The sequence below is a fragment of the Salvelinus sp. IW2-2015 genome, linkage group LG11 (assembly GCF_002910315.2).
Source record: "Salvelinus sp. IW2-2015 linkage group LG11, ASM291031v2, whole genome shotgun sequence".
Lineage (NCBI taxonomy): Eukaryota > Metazoa > Chordata > Actinopteri > Salmoniformes > Salmonidae > Salvelinus > Salvelinus sp. IW2-2015.
The window spans coordinates 29,856,087-29,879,132 of record NC_036851.1 but is presented as its reverse complement, the minus strand read 5'-3'; the positions used below and the strand labels follow the sequence as shown (position 1 = coordinate 29,879,132).

The window sequence follows — 23,046 nt, the reverse complement described above, 5'->3', positions numbered from 1 at the left end:
CACAGAGACAGGCTTCACTATACACATCAGAGCTGCAGACACAGAGACAGGCTTCACTATACACATCAGAGCTGCAGACACAGAGACAGGCTTCATTATACACAGAGATACAGAGACAGTCAGATGCACACAATAATGCAGAAACCTATTTACACATAAAGAAACAAAATGGACATGCCGTGGAGGTGATTTGGAATCCCACTCTCGTGATGAGTGACTGTAGCCAGGCCTGAGACTTCTAAGCCAGTTACACACATACAAATGGATTTCACTCCTGATATCTTTCCCATTTCTCTCGCTCTTCTACACTGTGCACCCACTATCCCCTCTCCTCACCTCCAGGCATCACGTGACCCACGTCCTGCACGGTGAGGGCAGAGTTTTTGTCCTCCGCGTTGACCCTGATGACCCCGTGACTTAGACCCCCCATGGAGAGGATGGCCCTGGCTGGGAGGGGCATCCCCGGAACCCCCAGCCTGCACACAGAGGGGCACAGGACAGGGATTTTACAGAAGAGTATACACATAGTCCCGAAAGACGATCCTTTTATCCATACATGCTTTCAATCATTGAAGGTGCAGTATGTAACTTTAATTTACTCCCATTTTTCCAGAGGCAAATCAGGACACTACAAACACATTTTTGCCAATTAGCAAAACAAAACAAAAACTGTTACATTCGCCATGAAGACCCATCAGGTATCCTACCTGCGAATGGCCACCGTCATGGCCTCAGGGGAGGTGGCACAGGGACAAATGACCTCTGGCTTCAACCCGTGGATCTGGAACACGTTGAGGAAGGCATCACAGGATGACACCGACCCTAAGGGAGAGACACAGATAGAGACATCTCATAACACTGACCATTTTTAGAGGGTATCTATTCTAACCATACAGGGCTTTGTTTTTCACTTGCAATTGTCCTATTGCATGTGGGACGTTTGCTCTATGTCAGCCCCACTGACTGCCTGGAAGTTGCCATGCAGACCAGTTCCAAGCATGTCTGCCACCTGTAGTTCCAGTGTGGCTTCCAGAGACTACATTTCCCTGCATGGACTACATTTCATACTCACAGGGGTTGGCTCCATCAGCAACGATGAGCATGTGCAGTGATGCCAGACTGGTGTCCCTCTGTTCCCTGTGTGCCATCATGGCCCAGTGCAGGTCACGACACTTCACCAAGGCAACGCGCGCTACGAGGGAAGAGGAGGGACAAATGAGTACATTAACCTCACAGTGTTCTCATGGTCACACAGAGAGAGAGAGTTGTGGAGGTGGTGTAACTACCTTTGTGTATGTGGACCCTCTGAACCCAGGAGAGAGGGCAAGCCTTCATCACAGCGTAGGGCACACTGATGGTGTGGATCCTGTTCATTACACTCTGAAAGAACAACAAAATACAACTTATTAAATGGAAATACATATGATATGAAATCAATTTACCAGTAACTATTATCCCCCCCATCGACAAACACCCACACACTCTCACCGTGAGAACTCCATGCCACAGGCCCATGTCCTTTTTAAAGTCCAGAACGTTCACTAATGTCTCACCTAAGAACAGAAACAGAGAAGTCCCTATGAGAAGCATCCTTTAAACACTTGTTCCCTGTGTATCATCCTCATAAAGATGCCATAAACTTACTCTCACGATAGAGTATGCCTCTCTCATATAGAGTAGTTCCTCACCCTCACAGTAGTTGCAGGCCTGGGTCAGTGCTTGGCAATGGGTCAACATGGCCACCTTAGACACAGCCACACCCATCACTGTGCCCTCCTTACTAGCCTTGTACTAGAGGGAGAGAAAACACAATTATTTAGGATTAGATTAGGAGTACACACATATGCATGTGCACACACATTTCACCTCTATGTATGCAGGGTCAGTGTTCGCTGTAGGGATGTGGGGCTGCCAGTCCTTGCCAGGTTTGGTGAGGTACTTGGAATCTGTCACCACCCACTTTAGCCGAGGCCAGCCTATAAGAGACAGTCAATATCATACACCAGCCAATCAACTTCATTAAAAAGAGACTCGTAGCGAAAGAGGAAAGGTATCACATTTGGATCTCTAGAGACAATAGTTGTGTTTGAGATCGACCAGATTGCAGTCGCCGACTCGATGACTAAAACCACCAGGCTTCCTAAATAACTACTCATTATTATTTGTAGATCAGTCAGTTTACTTAGTCAGTCAGCTGTGACGGAGCAAGAGCTGACTGATCTACAAATAATAGGTCTCCTAACCTAGAATTCCTTGCCAACCGCATTATCTACCAAGAGAATTCTCTTCGATTATAATCACAGTCGTGTATATCCCCCCCAAGCAGATACCTCGACGGCCCTCAAGGAACTTAATTGGACTCTATGAAAACTGGAAACCACATATCTTGAGGGTGCATTTATTGTAGTTGGGGATTTTAACAAGGCTAATCTGAAAACAAGGCTCCCTAAATTGTATCAGCATATCGAATGCGCGACCCGGGCTGGCAAATTTCTGAATCATTGTTACTCTAACTTCCGCAACGCATACAAAGCCTTCCCTCGCCCTCCTTTCGGAAAATCTGACCACGACTCCATTTTGTTGCTCCCAGTTTATAGACAGAAACTAAAACAGGAAACGCCTATGCTCAGGTCTGTTCAACGTTGGTCCGACCAATCTGATTCCACGCTTCAAGATTGCTTCGATCACGTGGACTGGGATATGTTCCGGATAGCGTCGAACAACAACATTGATGTATACGCTGATTCGGTGAGCAAGTTAATTAGCAAGTGCATCAGTGATGTTCGCGCTTTCAGTTTCGCACAAATGCTGCCATCAATCCACGGTTTCTGGTTTGGGAATGTTTTAATCGTTGCTGTGGGTATAACGTCGCCGATGCACTTTCTAATGAACTCGCTCACCGAATCAGCGTATTCGTCAATGTTGTTGTTGGACGCAATGCGGAACATATCCCAATCCACGTGATCGAAGCAGTCTTGAAGCGTGGAATCAGATTGGTCGGACCAGCGTTGAACAGACCTGAGCGCGGGAGCTTCTTGTTTTAGTTTCTGTCTGTAGGCTGGAAGCAACAAAATGAAGTCGTGGTGAGCTTTTCCGAAAGGAGTGCGGGGGAGGGCCTTATATGCGTCGCGGAAGTTAGAATAACAATGATCCAGGGTTTTACCAGCACTGGTAGCACAATCGATATGCTGATAGAATTTAGGGAGTCTTGTTTTCAGATTAGCCTTGTTAAAATCCCCAGCTCCCCAGCTACAATGAATGCAGCCTTGTTAGATATTACTGCATGGTCAGAACTAGAAGCACAAGCATTTTGCTACACTCACATTAATATCTACTAACCATGTGTATGTGACCAATAAAATTTGATTTGACATTGATGCTCTGGAACACGGACAGTAATAGAGGCAGCTCCTGACCTTTAAACTGTAGAATCTCTCCGGTGGGCATCTTGGGAAGTCCCTTCAGACAGATCTCACTGGTCAGGGCCAAACTCACACTACAGCTGCCCAGCAGGAAGCCCACCTGACTACTGCCTGCATCCTGGTGGCAGAACAACAATGAGAAATGGAGTCAATCACAGAGCAGATATACAGTGGCTTGCGAAAGTATTCACCCCCCCTGGCATTTTTCCTATTTTGTTGCCTTACAACCTGGAATTAAAATAGATTTTTTGGGGGGTTTGTATCATTTGATTTACACAACATGCCTACCACTTTGAAGATGCAGAATATTGTTTTATTGTGAAACAAACAAGAAATAAGACAAAAAAACAGAAAACTTGAGCGTGCATAACTATTCATCCCCCCCAAAGTTAATATTTTTTAGAGACACCTTTTGCAGTAATTACAGCTGCAAGTCTCTTGGGGTATGTCTCTATAAGCTGGGCACATCTAGCCACTGGGATTTTTGCTCATTCGTCAAGGCAAAACTGCTCTAGCTCCTTCAAATTGGATGGGTTCATCTGGTGTACAGCAATCTTTAAGTCATACCACAGATTCTCAATTGGATTGAGGTCTGGGCTTTGACTAGGCCGTTCCAAGACATTTAAATGTTTCCCCTTAATAAACCATTTGAGTGTTGCTTTAGCAGTATGCTTAGGGTCAGTGTCCTGCTGGAAGGAGAACCTCCGTCCCAGTCTCAACTCTCTGGAAGATTGAAATAGGTTTCCCACAAGAATTTCCTTGTATTTAGCGCCATCCTTCTTTCAATTCTGACCAGTTTCCCAGTCCCTGCCGATGAAAAACATCCCCAAAGCATGATGCTGCCACCACCATGCTTCACTGTGGGGATGCTGTTCTCGGGGTGATGAGAGGTGTTGGGTTTGCGCCAGACATAGCGTTTTCCTTGATGGCCAAAAAGCTCAATTTTTGTCTCATCTGACCAGAGTACCTTCTTCCAAATGTTTGGGGAGTCTCCCACATGCCTTTTGGCAGACACCAAACGTGTTTGCTTATTTTTTTTCTTTAAGCAATGGCTTTTTTCTGTCCACTCTTCCGTAAAGCCCAGCTATGTGGAATGTACGGCTTAAAGTGGTTCTATGGACAGATACTCCGATCTCCGCTGTGGAGCTTTGCAGCTCCTTCAGGGTTATCTTTGGTCTTTTTGTTGCCTCTCTGATTAATGCCCTCATTGCCTGGCCCGTGAGTTTTGGTGGGCGGCCCTCTCTTTGCAGGTTTGTTGTGGTGCCATATTCTTTCTAATTTTAATAATGGATTTAATGGTGCTCTGTGGATGTTCAAAGTTTCTGATATTTTTTTATAACCTAACACTGATCTGTACTTCTCCACAACTTTGTCCCTGACCTGTTTGGAGAGCTCCTTGGTCTTCATGGTGCCCCTTGCTTAGTGGCGTTGCAGACTCTAGGGCCTTTCAGAACAGGTGTATATATACTGAGATCATGTTACAGATCATGTGACACTTAGATTGCACACAGGTGGAATTTATTTAACTAATCATGTGACTTCTGAACGTAATTGGTTGCACCAGATCTTATTTCGGGGCTTCATAGCAAATACATATGCACGCACCACTTTTCCGTTTTTTGAAACAAGTAATTTTTTTTTTATTTCACTTCACCAATTTTGACTTTTTTTTGTATGTCCATTACATGAAATCCAAATAAAAATCTATTTAAATTACAGGTTGCAATGCAACAAAATAGGAAAAACGCCAAGGGGGATGAATACTTTTGCAAGGCACTGTAACAGCATGTCAATGTGAGTTTGAATAAGTTCCAATGGCATGTCCCTTACCTTGCGAGACAGAGGTACCTCTATAGGGACAGGGATGACCTCAGCCAGCAGGCAGCCATAGAAGGCCACCAAAAACATCCCAGGGTCACTGTTAGGGTACACTAGAGCCACCTACAGGAAGAAAAAAAAATAAAAAGTTGATGTATGGACCTTAAAGGTCCACTATGCAGAAATCGCTCCGCCATTTCCTGGTTGCTAAAGTTCAAATAGTTCGCCTCATTTCAGTTTATGTGAAAAAACAAGCAAGTATTCTGTAGTGTAGAGAATCATTGTACCATCTAAACCATTATCAAATATATTTTCTATAAGCTAAAATATTGTATTTTCAGCTGTTTGAAGCTGGTGTACAAAACCGAAATTAAAAGATGAAAAACTTAAGCACGGGAAGCATAGAAATAGTGCACGTAGAATATATCTACCGCTTCTTAGACATGTGCTCAATGAGAATGACAGATCTATAACAAAAATGTCTATGTGAATTTGGTCAGATTGCCCAAAAAGTTACATATTGCAGCTTTAATTTATGGGATTGTTTTGACGCTATATCATTACGACACAGAGGGAAGTAGAAGTAGCGTGAGTCGGTGTGTCTCACCCTGTCCCCAGGCTTGAGGACCTGCTCGTTCTTGGTCCCCAGTTTATTGAGGAGGGTGTAGGCCAGCTTCACACTGCGGCTCCACAGCTTTCCTGATGGAGGGAGAAGGGGAGGAGGGAGGAGGAGAGAGGAAAGAGGGAGGACGGGCATCGTAAATAACAGTGGCAAACTCTGACAATCAATCTCATACTCCTCCTCTCATAACCCTCCATTACTTTGATTACTCTATCCACACCATGTCTACAGTATAGTACCAACAATAACCTGAAATAATATAAGAAATAAATGATCCAGGGACAGACCTTGAACCTCCCTATAGAGTAAGTAGAGTTATTTAAATGTAAGCAATCGTATTACCATGAGGGGGTTAAGACTGTGACGTACCGTACGTCAGTGTGTACAGGGGTTTGTGTGTGGGCCAAGTTTCTTACCGTACGTCAGTGTGTACAGAGGTTTGTGTGTGGGCCAAGTTTCTTACCGTACGTCAGTGTGTACAGGGGTTTGTGTGTGGGCCAAGTTTCTTACCATAAAAACAGTATGTCAAGTGTGTACAGGGGTTTTTGTGTGTGGGGCCCAAGTTCTCTTACCGTACTCAGTGGTGTACGGGGTTTGTGTGTGGGCCAAGTTTTTAACCGTACGTTCCAGTGTGGTACAGGGGTTTGTGTTTGTGGGCCAAGTTTCTTACCGTAGTTCAGTTGACAGGTTGGTGGAAGTGTCTTACACGTCGGTGTATCGTTGTGTGTGGGCCAAGTTTCTTACCGTATGTCAGTGTGTCCAGGGTTTTGTGTGTGGGCCAAGTTTCTTACGTACGTCAGTGTGTACAGGGGTTTGTGTGTGGGCCAAGTTTTCTTACCGTATGTCAGTGTGTACAGGGGTTTGTGTGTGGGCCAAGTTTCTTTAACCGTAGTCAGTGTTGTACAGGGGTTTTGTGTGTGGCCAAGTTTCTTACCGTATGTCAGTGTGTACAGGGTTTTGTGTGTGGGGCCAAGTTTTTCTTACCGTACGTCAGTGTGTCCAGGGGTTTGTGTGTGGGCCAAGTTTCTTACCGTCTGTCCAGTGTGTACAGGGGTTTGTGTGTGGGCCAAGTTTTCTTACCGTACGTCAGTGTGTACAGGGGTTTTGTGTGTTGGGCCAAGTTTCTTACCGGCTATGTCAGTGGTTGTACAGGGGTTTGTGTGCTGGGCCACAGGTTTCTTACCGTACGTCAGTGTGTACAGGGGTTTGTCTGTGGGCCAAGTTTCTTACCGTATGTCAGTGTGTACAGGGGTTTGTGTGTGGGCCAAGTTTCTTACCGTATGTCAGTGTGTACAGGGGTTTGCCAGTGATGTCCAAGGCGGTGAGGGCAGGGCTCTTGCCCTGTGTGGCCCCCCAGCGAACCAGGGCAGCCTGGAGGGCAGGGGGCCAGTTACTGACCACCCCCAGGGGCTCCCCCTTCACTGGGATGATCTGATGTCCCTCTGGCCGCGGGGTGTTGGGGTCCGGCTGAGGCACTGGAGGAGGAGACGGGGGGAGCAGTATTAACCAGAGAGCACCTTTGAGGTTGGTACAGAGGGGTGGACATGAAAATATTGTAGGTGACATTGACAGAGATATAGTCTGATCCCAGATCTGTTTGTGCTGACTGGAGTTGGCAAGACTGCACTAACAGATCTGGGACCAAGCTAAGAGAGATCTACTGATGGAAGAATAAATGGTGACTCACCCTCTACAATTTCCTCCTGGTCGTCCATGAAGAACTCACTGAGGGGGGGCCTCTTGGGCCTCTTCAAGGTGTTGAGCAGCTGCTGAATCTTAGTGGACACCCTGCTGTTAACCGGGACACCTGGAGGGTGGGGGGTGGGTGGTCCGACAAACACTGTCAAACACACATACACACTCTCCCTGCCCCGATACACAAAGTCTTGATTTCACACACAACTCTGGCTTGCCAGATTTCGCTAGAACATTTCTCCACTCTCAGTCTGCTAGTTTTTAATCGACATCATAATTTCCCACTGCAAGCTGGCCCCTGGGGGTGGTCAATTCTTAAATTATTTTTAGAATGAAAGCCAGTAGACAAAGGGCTCCCTCTACACCAGGACTGGGAGGGTCAGAGTGAGGTAGAAGGGAATAGGAATCATTGGATTCATAACAGGAAAACACATGAGGATTCATCAGTTTCAGAGGATGGTTCTGGTTTCAGAGATCTACTATTCTCCCTAAAATCATACGGTACAGAGGGTAAGAACAAGTCACAAAGGCACAAACAGTACACAGACGTATATATTCTCATAGGGAATGTGTTACCTCTTCTGTTACCTATTGCCAGTCAAAATAACATGCGACAGGGTGGAAAAAGGCCAGAAGAAAATAAAACAACATGGTTTGGTTAATGATATGGCGCCAGTCGGAAAGCAAAATGTTATTCAAGAAAAAATACTTATTACTTCAAAAAAGTTATTCCAATGGAAAATGAAAATTGTATAAATCGACGAGGACACACACTCACAATCTCACAACATACATCACACTTTATCACTCCGTACTCCTAAGTGACCCATCACACACACACACACACACACACACACACACACACACACACACACAACACACACACACACACACACACACACACACAAACACAGCACACAACACACACACACACACACACAGTGACCTTAATAAAGATGCTATTCCTACCGTCGGCTGTCTCCATCATGCCGGAGCGACTCTGTCCGCGGCTCATCCCCCGGACCCCGGGATAGGGTTGTTGGGCGGTCCACCTGAGAGAAGTTCTGGCCTGGAGGGCCCGCTGTTGTCACATCTGGGGGGGCACTGTTCTCTGAAGGGCCTGGGAGGAAGGAGGGTGATTTTAATCTGCTTCAGTTTTACCTAATATATGGGTGACAGGTCATGGACGTTACCTAGTGTTGTTTGATCATGAGGACATATCTTAACCGATGCGTGCGTGAGCCAGCAATGTCAGCTTGACTGGATGCTGTGGCTGTAGTTGTGGCTTGGTAGCTATGCGGCTGATATTGGGGCTGATACTGGGGCTTGTACTGGGCTTGTACTGGGGCTTGTACTGGGGCTGGGCTTGGGGCTGGGATGGTTGAGGCTGGGGCTTGCCCTTCTCCATGGGACAAGGGTGGAGGAGGCAGAGGAGGAGGTGGACGAGCTTTGGACAGAGTGGTTGATCCAGGAGTCAGGGCTCTGCAGACTGGGGGGCTGCAGCAGAGAGGGAGTGTCCAGAGCCTCCAAATCGGCTCCCACTGACGACTGCCTCAGCAGAGCACCCTCATTCTCTGAACCTGACGACGAGTCTGAGATAGGAGAAAGCGTAAGAGAGATGGAGAGAATTAGAAAGAGAGCGTGTGACATTAGGATTAAACTCTACAGTACTAACAATAAAGCTTACGTAGGCTGTTCCTGAGGAAATAGAAGCAGTCAGGCTGATTTGAGGGGGTCAGTCCTACGCTACCTGGTGGGGTACAGTTGATGACGGGCGACTGGACGTAGGTGGAGCGGCGTTTGGTGGGCATGGGCAGTGCCATCTTCTCCTCCTTGTGTTTGGCCAATGCAGCCTGCACCGTCTCTGTGTGGATATCTGAGGCAACAAGAGAGAGAGAGAGGAGAAGAAGGCAAGAAGAAGAAATGACCCTTTAGAATTTGGATGCTCAGATAGGGATGGAGAGGAAGAACTTGAACATGAGAACACCCACAGATAAAGTTGAGTTTTACAGATTTCTTCTGAAATCTAAGTGAAACTGCCAATGACGGAGACCTTTCAATAATCGTTATTCCATAGATATTGATGCATAAAGACAATCAGTGTTCTGTCAAAACAGTAAAAGCTGAAGTGACGTTTGACTTTTAACCATCAGAGGAGAAGAGACGCCAGTTAGGTCCTGCTGTAACAGGAAACCACTGTTTGTGTGCTGGAGAGAGGGTCTATTACCATCCTCACCCATCCCTTACCTTTGGAAAGTATTCACAGCACACCCCTTGACGTTTTGGAATACTTATCTAATCAAGATATATTCATGTTTTATTTTCCATCGATTTTTTATAAATGTTCACATTTTTCTTTCACTTTGACATTACAGTGTATTTTGTGTACATCATTGACAAAAAAATTACAATTAAAATCATTTTTAATTGCACTTTGTAACAACAAAACGTGGAAAAAGTCAGGGGTGTGAATACTTTCTGAAGGCACTGTACATACACACATGCACGCACCCACCACAGTAACACAGGACACCCACGGTGCATGTACCAACAACATCTCCAGAACCCATATCCCAAAACACCCCCACCTAAATTCACCGTACCTTGCCATCCTAACTCCTCTCCTTCCCAGACCTCGCCCCCCCCAACCAACATCACCCACACACACCACACAACACACAGAGGTAGAGATGATGAGACCCTTCGCTAGCAAGACAAGACCGTGCTCAACCTACAGTACCTCAGATACATTTCCGCTCTCATTGGATAGTTACAATCAAATAACATGAGCTACACGAGCAGATTCTACATTAAACCATCATCAAAACAACACTTTTAATCGACTAACCAAACACCACAATAGCATGTCACAAGGATAACATTTGAAATTCTTTCGAGATCATCAAATGCTAAGACTAGTCTTAATATCTGTCATGCCTTAAACGACCATCATACTATGGCACCCCTTCGAGTTCTTACTGTCCCTCACTCTCCATTCTTCCTGTATGCCATACACATCAGAAGAAACATGAAGAGATAGACCATCAACATATGTCTAGACGGCCGAGAGGCGTCTCCGTGGATATAGTTAGTGAGTGTGCCGGGTGGTTAAAAAAGTTTAACATTGTAAGGCGTCCCTCTCCCACCTCTCCGGCCCCACACGTTGCAACTAACAAAGCCAATTAGCACGAACTACAATACACATCACCACTCGTGGCTCAGGATGCAGTCCGTTCGGTCTCTAGGCAACTAGTCCACACACCTGGCTGCTACCTTTCCAACACACCCTATGTAAACTGTCTAATAGGCTACATAACGACGTGCCACACAAGACAGAGCCCTCTGGATCTCAAACAGTCGCAATAAATATTGCTGACAGGCTAATTCATACATCTCTTGCCCCACACCCTCGCCTGTTCCTCTCGTTTGATGTCGCTTCCCTCGCCGCCCTCGTGCCCCTGTGCCATCACTGTCGCCTCTGCTCGATGTGGTGCTTGGAGTGCGTGTGTGGTGTGTGTCATTTTGATGTTATAGTAGTGACTAAATGCACCCTCAGTAGCTGTTTGTCGTTCTCCTGTGATCTCCGCTCGTTGCTTATCCGCTCTCCTTCTTCTATCCCTCCTCGTATCTCTTCTTATATCCCTTCCTCCCCTCTCTTAGTTCTTCGCTTCTGTATGTGCCTTGTCTTGTATTGCTCTGTGGCAGTATCTCCCGGCTCCGCTGCGCGTCTTCTCCTGTGCATATTTCTCTTGTATCCAGTACGTAGTATTTAATGTAATTAATCTAGTCTATCAGCCTTTTCCCATCTCCTTACACCTCTTTCCTTCCATAAGGTAATGCATTTGCCTCCATTATATGATTCCATGCCAAATGCCTATTTTTTAAGTTTCCAATCCTGTATCCACTATCTATAAATCCACATCGACTCCGCAACGAATTAATCCCCAATCCTTCTATATATTCCTGCCCTAGATTGCCAAGCTCAAAATTGTCACGAGGTAGCGGGGCAGCTTGTGGTGCGAGCGAAGAAGAGAAGAGATCCCCAGGAATCCCGTGACGTCAGAGATATGATCAAATGAAACGTGAAGAAGAGAGAAGGAAAAAGACGGATTACAGACGCAAAAATCCGAATCTATGGCTAGACTAGGACGGATCCTACTAGGAATCCAACTACTATACAACAAGGTAGTCCTCAGCCCGATCCGGCGACAATGATCAGCAGACTGGCACGCATTCGATGACGATTTATTGGAATGGAGAGTGATGCTTCGACGAGGAATGCGAAGAGAGCTCAGAAGAAGTGACACTCAAGAGTCATGAATGCAGAGACTTCGATCCAGACAAGCGGGAAGGGAGAGAGAGGATAGAGAAGGAAGAGTAACGAAAACGGTCACTGCGACGGAGATAGAGCACTAAAGGCATAACCTAATGTGATTTATGTTGATATTCGAAGCACTTTGACGTGTGTGAGACGATAGTAAGCAGATAGAGAAAAAACATGAGAGACGAGAGAGACAGAGAGACAAGGGAGAGGAAGAAAGAAGAAGCGATGCTGGAGGAGTCAGCAGATACGACGAGAGGAGAGAGCAAGAGAGAAGAGAGAGAAGAGAGAGGAAAAGAGCGACTGAGAGCGAGAGATGAATGAGAGGAACCTGAGCACTGAAGAAGAGAGAGAGTAAGGCAGATAATTAATGAGAGATGAGAGAGACAGGAGCAGAGTAGAGGCAGAACAGAGACAGGGAGAGACAGAGGAAGGACGATGTGCAGTGACAGAAGAAGATGAACAGAGGCAGCCGAAGATGAGAGAGGAGAGAGGGGATGGATGGCGAGAGTGACAGGAGAGACAGAATGAGAGAGAGAGGAGAAGGAGGAAGCAGCGAGAGAAAGAAGAGAGGAAGATAGAGAGAGAAACGGGAGTAGAACATGGACCATTAAGGAGGAGAGAAAGAGACCAAAGAAACCCGACGCTAGAACCCCCAGGAAGAGAGAGAGATGAGCGGCGACTAAGGACCGGACGAAGAAGGGAGCGAGCGGATGAAGAGAGGAGCGCGAGAGCGAGAGCGAGAGAGAGAGAGAGAGAGAGAGAGAGAGAAATCAGTTATTTCGTGTCTTTTCAACCATCTAAAGATCCATTCTAACAATCCTTCCCTGCAATCTTTAGAATCTACAATAGAATTATATGGTTCTGAGTTCATCTATCCTGTTTAGTATTCCCCCTGCTCTCTCCACAGCCCAGCTCACAGTGTGAGGGATCTGGACTCCTGGGCTCCCCTGTAAAGGGGCTGCTGAACACTGTAAGAAGTATAGGGACTACTTTTCTTTCTCCACAACCCAACAGGACACACACACACACATGACCTCAGACAGTATTCACACTCCAAAACACACGCGCAAAGCAGTGCTGCCCTTTTATTGGTATTTGAGACAATTATGGTTCAAAACTATATTACTGGTTATATTGATCGAAATTAAATCAAATACTGAGAGAATAGATCAAACCTAACATGAATGAAAAACTCAACATTATTGACTATGACTGGATTTCCTCAGGTGACTTTAAGTGTCTATTTAAAATGTAAACTTATGTAAGGAGAGAAGTTGTTGCTCACCTGATCGGTAGCGGTCATCCCTGGTCCCTCCGCTGCGGTGCGGTCGTCGGGAGCGCCGATCATGGTAGCGAGAAGAGGAGCTGGGGGGAGGAGCCTGTGTGTGAGCGCTGACATGGGTGGAGCCAGAGGCGTTGCTAGGACCAGGAGCATGCTGGTCATAGGCAGGGGGGGGAGGTTCTACTGGGGAGCACAACAAAAATTAAGTAGATGATTAGGAGATCACAAGACAGTAAACAAAGTATATAGTATATAGAAGGTCATGTATCACAGAGTACATGTATACAGATGTCCTTTCCATAGATGCTAACAGAAAGGGCTCAGAACTCTCCACGCTTTCAGTTCTTCCCTTGACCCTTGACCTGACTAGGGCTGTGGCGGTCATGAAAATTTGTCAGCTGGTGATTGTCAAGCAAATAACTGTCGGTCTCACGGTAATTGACCGTTAATTAACATATTTAGCATCTCTGGGCTTCGACGCACATCCTACAAGCCACTGATGCAGACCTTTGAAACATTTCCATTTTGAAAAGTCTAATAAATCCATGTTATATAACCTACACCATCACAATACATCCATTATTTATTTTAGACTGGTCTAAAGAAAAATGATATTTCAGAAGAACAGAATAGCATACTCTGAGTTGACTTAGGTTAGGCCCTGATCTGGCTATGCCATATGGCTGTGGGCTACACTAGTTAATTTAGCAGACAAGATTTGCTTAGAATTCCGTGGCATTATTTTATATTATTTTATAGTATGAAGAATACGATTGAACATAGCTGAATAAAACAGAAAGGATATTTTCTCCAAAACTATTTGAGGGAGTGCGTACATGCAGTTATTCTGTGTTGAGCGGTTAACAAAGAAGGTCCTCCTATGTGTTTAAGTTAGAGTTATTTATGCAACTGTAGTTGTGATTAGGGCTGCAAAGGGTCGGAAACGTTCCGGTAAATTTCAGGGATTTTCACAGAAATTTTCCATGGGAAGTTAAGCCCGGGAATTTGGGGAATTTTGCTTAAATTCATAAAAAAAAGTTAGCTTATGACAGTGAAACTTTTTTGTGGGATACACATAAGGCAATTCTAGGTCTTGTGGCATATTTTGGTTAATCTATCCCCAATTCAATGCATGCACAGTGCATTCTTCCATCACATGTTCAGCTGATTCTCAAGATCTTGCACACTAATGAGATGCTATTGAGCCCACACTACTACACTGTCTGAGCCAAGGACTACATGCTTTCTGGTAAGTTTTGATTACAATACTGGGTGGGGTGAATATATTTTATATGACATAGATGATTTTTTGTTAACTTGTAAATAGTAGCCTACAGCAAAGTATGTTTAAATCCTTTCTAACTTAACAATTTCTGCTAGTTAGATACCATGTGGGTTTTCGCTTGCTTGAGCCTGCTAACTGAGGAGTGTTTATTCACCTGTGTCCATATATATCTAATTTTAAAACATTTATCTTACAAAGGAGTTGTTTAATCAAACTGCTTAAGTCTTTATCTGTACATGGAATTATATTTGTTGTTTTTTTACTCATTCTTTTCCTAATCTTTACAGGAAAATGCCACGGGCACTATCTGATGTGTGGAGACATTTCACTGCAGCTAATGTAGAAGGAAAAGCTGTGTATATTTGCAAATACTGTGCCAAATCATATGTGAAGAATGCAACAAAGATGCAGAAATATCTGGCCAAGTGCATAAAGTTCCCTCAGCACTCACAACCTCTGAGAAAAGTCCCTCTACTTCTATTCGAGGTGAAAATGATGAATCAGACACCTTATCGATAGCAACAGCTCATGGTCCTTATGAAAGTTTTTTTGACTCAATGGAGGAAAGTAGTCAGAGAAATGCTGATGAATGTCTTGCTCGAGCTGTGTATGCAACAACCACCTCTGATGCTCACAGGCAATGTGTATTGAAAGAGATTTCTGAATGTTCTTCGCCCAGCATACACCCCTCCAACCAGACATGCTTTATCTACTAATTTGCTGGATGCAGAGTTCAACAAGAGTTCAAGTGAAAGTCAAGCAAATCATAGAGAAAGCAGACTGTATTGCAATCATCTATGATGGGTGGTGGGTGGTTGAATGTTCGTGGGCAAGGAATAATTAACAACATCATCTCCACCCCTCAACCAGTATTCTACAAGAGCCCAGACACAAGGGACAACAGACATACCAGTCTCTACATTGCAGATGAGCTGAAGGCAGTCATCAACGACCTTGGACCACAGAAGATATTTGCACTGGTGACAGACAATGCTGCGAACAGGAAGGCTGCTTGGTCTAAAGTGGAGGAGTCCTACCCTCACATCACACCCATTGGCTGTGCTGCTCATGCATTGAATCATGGCACTGAAAACAATGGATACACTATACAAGAGAGCCAAGGAAATGGTTAGGTATATGAAGGGTCATCAAGTTATAGCAGCAATCTACCTCACAAAGCAAAGTGAGAAGAGTAAGGGCACCACATTGAAGCTGCCCAGTAACACCCGATGGGGTTGTGTTGTCATCATGTTTGACAGTCTCCTGGAGGAGAAGGAGTCTCTCCAAGAAATGGCCATATCACAGTCTGCCGATATGGACAGCCCCATCAAGAGGATCCTCCTGGATGATGTATTTTGGGAGAGAGTGGTAAGCAGCCTGAAACTCCTGAAACCTATAGCAGTAGCCATTGCACGGATTGAGGGAGACAATGCCATCCTGTCTGATGTTCAGACTCTGCTTGCAGATGTAAGAGAAGAAATCCGTACTGCCCTGCCCACTTCACTGTTGATAAAAAAATAAAAAAAACATTAATAAGTGTGAAGAAGTCTGCCTGAAGCCCATAAAAGCCGCAGCGTACATGTTGGACACCAAGTATGCTGGCAAGAGCATCCTGTCTAGGGCAGAGATGAACAACGCCTGTGGTCTCATCACTACCGTGTCTCGCCACTTTGGCCTGGATGAGGGAAAGGTTCTTGGCAGTCTGGCGAAGTATACTTCCAAGCAAGGGCTTTGGGATGGAGATGCAATATGGCAGTCGTGCCAACATATCTCATCAGCCACCTGGTGGAAGGGACTTTGTGGATCTGAGGCACTTTCCCCTGTTGCCTCCATCATCCTCCAAATCCCAACAACATCAGCCGCCTCAGAGCGCAACTGGTCCTTGTTTGGGAACATACACACCAAAGCACGCAACAGGCTGACCAATACAAGGGTTGAAAAATTGGTGGACATTCGTGCTAATTTGAGGCTTTTTGAGCCTAACAACGAGCCAACCTCAACAAGGTTGGAAAGTGACAGTGAAGATGAGGCCTCAGAGTCTGATGTTCAAGAGGTGGACATTGAGGAGGTCCAGGGAGAAGACTTGGAAGCCTGAGAGGAAGACCACCAAAGGTTTAGTTTCTAGACTATCATTTTACAGATTTTACGTTTTTGGGAGATGTGATGGATCATTGGGGATCATTCAATATTCCCTTTCTTTTGTTGTTCAGTGAAATCCTCCCATGTGAAGAGTCAACTTATTTAATTAAAGTTCAATTCGTAACTAAATTGTTTTCTACATTTCTATTGTAAGGATTTAATCATTTGCAATTATGTCTACTTATGATAAGGTAAAAGGTTTATGTTTCTGTCTCCATATGACATGGTAAATATATCCAATGCAAAAAAACATCTACATTTAAATGGTATTAATATTAATTCCCATATATTCCCGTTAATTCCCATATATTCCAGTTAATTCCCACGGAAAGTTTCCACCTCTTAATTATCCCCAAAATGTGCAACCCTAAAAAATGTGCAACCCTGTTGTGATACAAATGTTGGGCTATATGTTTTGATTTTGAATACATTCTAAGTCTGCATGATGCGACTCTAATGATGATTTGAAAAAGGTGGCATGAAAGGCATGAGCTCTGCTTTGTTTTTTTGCACAGGCTGTACACACTTCATCAGTCTCTCATTCACAGTTTGAACGGGAACTTCAAATCAAATCAAATGTTATTGGTCACATACACATATTTAGCAGATGCTATTGCGGGTAGCAGATGCTATTGCGGGTCAGATGTTATGTGACGAAGTCAGTTAGTGATGCTATGTTACATCACAAGATAAAAAGAGTATTGCACACTCTCAAAAATAAATAATCCTATAACCTGATACAATCTTACAAAATGTCATTAGGTTCTACATGTGCTTTTACAACATACAATATTTTCATAAAATGTATAAAGATCTTTACAAAAGGGTTCCATCTAACCATAACAGAATATTATTTTCCTTTATTTAACTAGATGAGTCAGTTATGAACAAATTCTTATTTACAATGACGGCCTACCCCGGCCAAACCCGGACGAAGCTTGGCCAATTGTGCGCCGCCCTATGGGTCTCCCAATCACAGCCGGGTGTGATACAGCCTGGATTCAAACCAGGGACTGTAGTGACACCTCTTTCACTGAGATGCAGTGCCTTAGACCGCTGAGCCACTCAGGAGCCCTATGTCATCAAGACATTGTAAACAAGGGAGCAGCTTTAGTCATTTCCGAGAATAACTGATATTTGCATACAATCATTAGTGGGCTAAAGAGGGAAGTGGTGTCTGGCTGTCAGGAGAGGATAATGGTCTTTCTCTGAACTGGACTGGAGGAAAGTCTGGAAAGACTGGGGGTACCACTAAGAGGGAGCAGTGATCACCAAACAGCTATGATTATGAACATCATGATGATTTTTGTAAATAAACTAAAACCAAACAAAAAGAGTAGTTGGATATGGAAGGTATGTTCTCATAGGCCTAAGTGTCACGGATCAAATTCTATAAGTAGGAAAAGGGAAAAGAGGGGAGATGTTGTATCCAGGATAAGAGTTTCTTAATGTTTCTTACCTGGTGTTTGCATGAAGAAGGGAAGCAGAAGTTTAGTCTTTTTCTTCTCATATCCCTTCTGAGTGATATCACCTGAGAAAGAAGAGAGTGATGTTTACTATTGTGTTCAAACAATCACAACATGCAACACACACACACACACACAATACTAGTTCCACAGACAGTACACATACATACAGTTCCTTCAGAAAGAATTCACAGCCCTTGACTTATTCCACATTTTGTGGTGTTACATAGTGTAATTAAAATGAATGGCATTGGAAAACCTCCCTGGTATTTGTCGTTGAATTTGTGCTTGAAATTCACTACTCGACTGAGGGACCTTACAGATAATTGTATGTGTGGGGTACAGAGATGAGGTAGTCATTAACAAATAATGTTAAACACCATTTTTTAAATTATATTTCACCTTTATTTAACCAGGTAGGCTAGTTGAGAACAAGTTCTCATTTGCAACTGCGACCTGGACAAGATAAAACAAAGCAGTTCGACACATACAACAACACAGAGTTATAAATGGAATAAACAAACATCCATCAATAATACAGTAGAAAAATCTATATACAGCATGTGCAAATGAGGTAGGATAAGAGAGGTAAGGCAATAAATAGGCCATGGTGGCAAAGTAATTACAATATAGCAATTAAACACTGGAATGGTAGGATGTGAAGAAGATGAATGTGCAAGTTGAGATACTGGGGTGCAAAGAAGCTAGATACATAAATAAATAAATAAAGTATGGGGATGCGGTAGATTGGATGTGCTATTTACAAATGGGCTATGTACAGGTGCAGTGATCTGTGAGCTGCTCTGACAGCTGGTGCTTAAAGCTAGTGAGGGAGGGGAGAGTCTCCAGCTTCAGAGATTTTTGCAGTTCGTTCCAGTCATTGGCAGCAGAGAACTGGAAGAATTGGCTTTGGGGGTGACCAGTGAGATATACCTGCTGGAGCGCGTGCTACGGGTGGGTGCTGCTATGGTGACCATTGAGCTGAGATAAGGCGGGGCTTTACCTAGCAGAGACTTGTAGATGACCTGGAGCCAGTGGGTTTGGCGACGAGTATGAAGCGAGGGCCAGCCAACGAGATCATACAGGTCACAGTGGTGGGTAGTATATGGGGCTTTGGTGACAAAACAGATGGCACTGCATCCAATTTGTTGAGTAGAGTGTTGGATGCTATTTTGTAAATGACATCGCCGAAGTCGAGGATCGGTAGGATGGTCAGTTTTACGAGGGTATGTTTGGCAGCATGAGTGAAGGATGCTTTGTTGCGAAATAGGAAGCCGATTCTAGATGTAATTTTGGATTGGAGATGTTTAACTTGTTATGGGGCAGCATTTTCACGTTTGGATGAAAAGCGTGCCCAGAGTAAACTGCCTGCTACTTAGTCCCAGTTGCTAATATATGCATATCATTAGTATATGTGGATAGAAAACACTCTGAAAACTGTTTGAATGATGTCTGTGAGTATAACAGAACTCATATGGCAGGCAAAAACCTGAGAAAAAATCCAACCAGGAAGTGGGAAATCTGAGGTTGATCGTTTTTCAACTCATTCCCTATTGAGGATACAGTGGGATATGGGTCATGTTACACTTCCTAACGCTTCCACTAGATGTCAACAGTCTTTAGAACCTTGTCTGATGCTTCTACTGTGAAGTGGGGCCGAATGAGAGGGGAATGAGTCAGAGGTCTGTCAGAATGCTTTGAGCTCGTGACACTCGTTCACGTGAGAGCGAGCTCTGTTCCATAGCTTTTCTACAGACAAAGGAATTCTCCGGTTGGAACATTATTGAAGAATTATGTTAAAAACATCCTAAAGATTGATTCTATACTTCGTTTGACATGTTTCTACGGACTGTAATATGGCTTTTCGACTGAACTTTTGTCTGGACCTGCCCGCGCGTCGTGAGTTTAGATTGTGTACTGAACGCGCGAACAACAAGGAGGAATTTGGACATAAATGATGGACTTTATGGAACAAATCAAACATTTATTGTGGAACTGGGATTCCTGGGAGTGCATTCTGACGAAGATCATCAAAGGTAAGTGAATATTTATAATGCTATTTCTGACTTATGTTGACTCCAACATGGCGGATATCTTCCTGGGTTGTGTTGGTCTCTGAGCGCCGTACTCAGATTATTGCATGGTTTGTTTTTTCCATAAAGTTTTTTTGAAATCTGACACAGCGGTTGCATTAAGGAGAAGTATAACTTTAAATCTGTGAATAACACTTGTATCTTTTATTAATGTTTATTATGAGTATTTCTGTGATTTGACGTGGCTCTGTGCAAATTCACGGGATGTTTTGGAGGCAAAGCCAAATGTAAACTGAGGTTTTGGGACATAAATATGAACTTGATCGAACAAAACATACATGTATTGTGTAACATGTTGTCCCGTGAGTGTTATCTGATGAAGAATATCAAAGGTTAGTGATTAATTTTATCAATATTTCTGCTTTTTGTGACTACTCTCTTTGGTTGGAAAATCGCTGTATGCTTTCTGTGACTAGTTGCTGACCTAACATAATGATATGTTCTGCTTTCGCCGAAAAGCTTTTTTGAAATCGGACACTGTGGTTGGATTAACGAGAATTGTATCTTTAAAATGGTATCTAATACTTGTATGTGTGAGAAAGTTGAATTATGAGATTTCTGTTGATTGAATTTGGCGCTCTGCAATTTCATTGGCTGTTGGCGAGGGGTTCCCCAGTCCTAGACAGGTTAATGTGAGTCTGGAAGGAGAGTTTACAGTCTAACCAGACACCTAGGTATTTGTAGTTTTCCACATATTCTAAGTCAGAACCGTCCAGAGTAGTGATGCTGGACGGGCGGGCAGGTGCGGGCAGCAATCGGTTGAAGAGCATGCATTTAGTTTTACTTGCATTTAAGAGCAGTTGGAGGCCACAGAAGGAGAGTTGTATGGCATTGAAGCTCATCTGGAGGTTAGTTAACACAGTGTTCAAAGAAGGGCCAGAGGTATACAGAATGGTGTCGTTTGCGTAGAGGTGGATCAAAGAATCATTAGCAGCGAGAGCGACATCATTGATGTATACAGAGAAGAGAGTCGGCCTGAGAATTGAACCCTGTGGCACCCCCATAGAGACTGCCAGAGGTCCGGACAACAGGCCCTCCGATTTTACATACTGAACTCTATCAGAGAAGTAGTTGGTGAACCAAGCGAGGCAATCATTTGAGAAACCAAGGATGTTGAGTCTGCCAATAAGAATGTTGTGATTGACAGAGTCGAAAGCCTTAGCCAGGTCGATGAATACGGCTGCACAGTAATGTCTCTTATCGATGGCGGTTATGATGTTGTTTAGGACCTTGAGCGTGGCTGAGGTGCACCCATGACCAGCCTCTGAACCAATTGGCACAGCGGAGAAAGTACGGTGAGATTCAATATGGTCGGTAATCTGTTTGTTAACTTGGCTTTCAAAGACCTTAGAAAGGCAGGGTAGAATAGATATAGGTCTGTAGCAGTTTGGGTCAAGAGTGTACCCCCTTTGAAGAGGGGGATGACCGCAGCTGCTTTCCATCTTTGGGAATCTCAGACGACACGAAGAGAAGGTTGAACAGGCTAGTAATAGGGGTTGCAATAATTTCAGCAGATAATTTTAGAAAGAGAGGGTCCAGATTGTTTAGCCCGGCAGATTTGTAGGGTCCAGATTATTGCACACAGTGAGTCCATACAACGTATTTCTGACTTGTTAAGCACATTTTTACTCCTGAACATATTTAGGCTTGCCATGACAAGGGGTTAAAGACATTTCAGATATTCATTTTTGATTAATTTTCAAAACATAATTCCACTTTGACATTATGGGGTATTGTGTGTTTTTTACATTTTATCAATTTTAAATTCTGGCTGTAACACAAGAAAAGGTGGAAAAATTCAAGGGGTGTGAATACTTTCTGAAGGCACTGTAGGTTACTATGTGCACCAAACCTACAGTGGACAAACAGACTCATTTGAACAAAAATGATCGTTTCATGACACAATTGTAACCACTTCTTTCCAAACAACAGTGTGTTCTTTATTTAAAATGCAATTGCTACACTGGAGAAACTGTGTGTCGGCTATGTGATCATTTTGTTCATACTGTAGCGCACACACACACACACACACACACACACACACACACACACACACACACACACACACACACACACACCACACACACAACACACACAACACACACACACACACACACACACCACACACACAACACACACACACACACACACACCACAACACACACACACACACACACACACACACACACACACACACACGCGCTTAGTGGTTGTCTTTTCCTGTCTGAATTCTTCACATCTCAAAATCTGTTTGGGAAAAATATATACAATATTTATACTTTAAGGCACTTTGATGGCAGTTCTTTTCCCACTTTTTTTTACCCCGACTCTTATTCTCTGTCGATTCCATAAAAATAATTCCAATTCAGATTTTATTATGTAAGAACATTTGTTCACCGTATTTTCAAATAGCACCTTACAAATCAGGCAAACCCATAAACCCTGGAATGGTGAAGGCAAACGGGGTAAGAAACATAATTGAACTGCCTGTAGTTGGATTCCCAATTCCCACATCAGACTTTAGCAACCCTGGTAATGACCCTCTATGCTCAACAAGGTGGTGTATTACCCATCTGTTCAAACACAGGCCTTTTATAAATCACTTCCATTTGAGAGAGAGGGGGGACAGAGATTAAGCAAATGAAAGGAGGAATGAAAAGGGGGAAAGGGAAGAACAACAGAGATGACCAGAAAACAGTGATAGATTAAAGTAGCTAGCTGCTAGTGATTAGCGGCAGTGGTCTGACGGAGAGAAGGACGGATGGAAAGACATGAGCTGGATGATGAGTGTTGGTGTCACTCCAGTGACAGGATGAGAGGAGGAAGTGGAGGGAGAGAGAGGACTAAATATGGAGACACATGGATGCCAATGTAGGATGGTATGAATCAGAGATATACAC

General features: G+C 44.0%; 1 protein-coding gene across 1 annotated transcript in view; it reads right to left on the bottom strand.

Moving 5' to 3' along the window:
• The window catches only part of LOC111970142 (disco-interacting protein 2 homolog B-A), a 78,793-nt gene that overhangs the window by 25,124 nt on the left and 30,623 nt on the right, over positions 1-23,046 (bottom strand). The window contains 19 exon segments of the mRNA XM_070445630.1: positions 337-476; positions 708-822; positions 1,073-1,192; positions 1,287-1,380; positions 1,489-1,553; positions 1,689-1,791; positions 1,867-1,976; positions 3,417-3,540; positions 5,253-5,363; positions 5,848-5,939; positions 7,140-7,337; positions 7,550-7,669; positions 8,527-8,584; positions 8,586-8,677; positions 8,785-8,971; positions 8,974-9,149; positions 9,308-9,433; positions 13,167-13,346; positions 18,047-18,118. Coding sequence (XP_070301731.1) covers positions 337-476; positions 708-822; positions 1,073-1,192; positions 1,287-1,380; positions 1,489-1,553; positions 1,689-1,791; positions 1,867-1,976; positions 3,417-3,540; positions 5,253-5,363; positions 5,848-5,939; positions 7,140-7,337; positions 7,550-7,669; positions 8,527-8,584; positions 8,586-8,677; positions 8,785-8,971; positions 8,974-9,149; positions 9,308-9,433; positions 13,167-13,346; positions 18,047-18,118 — 2,283 coding nt within the window.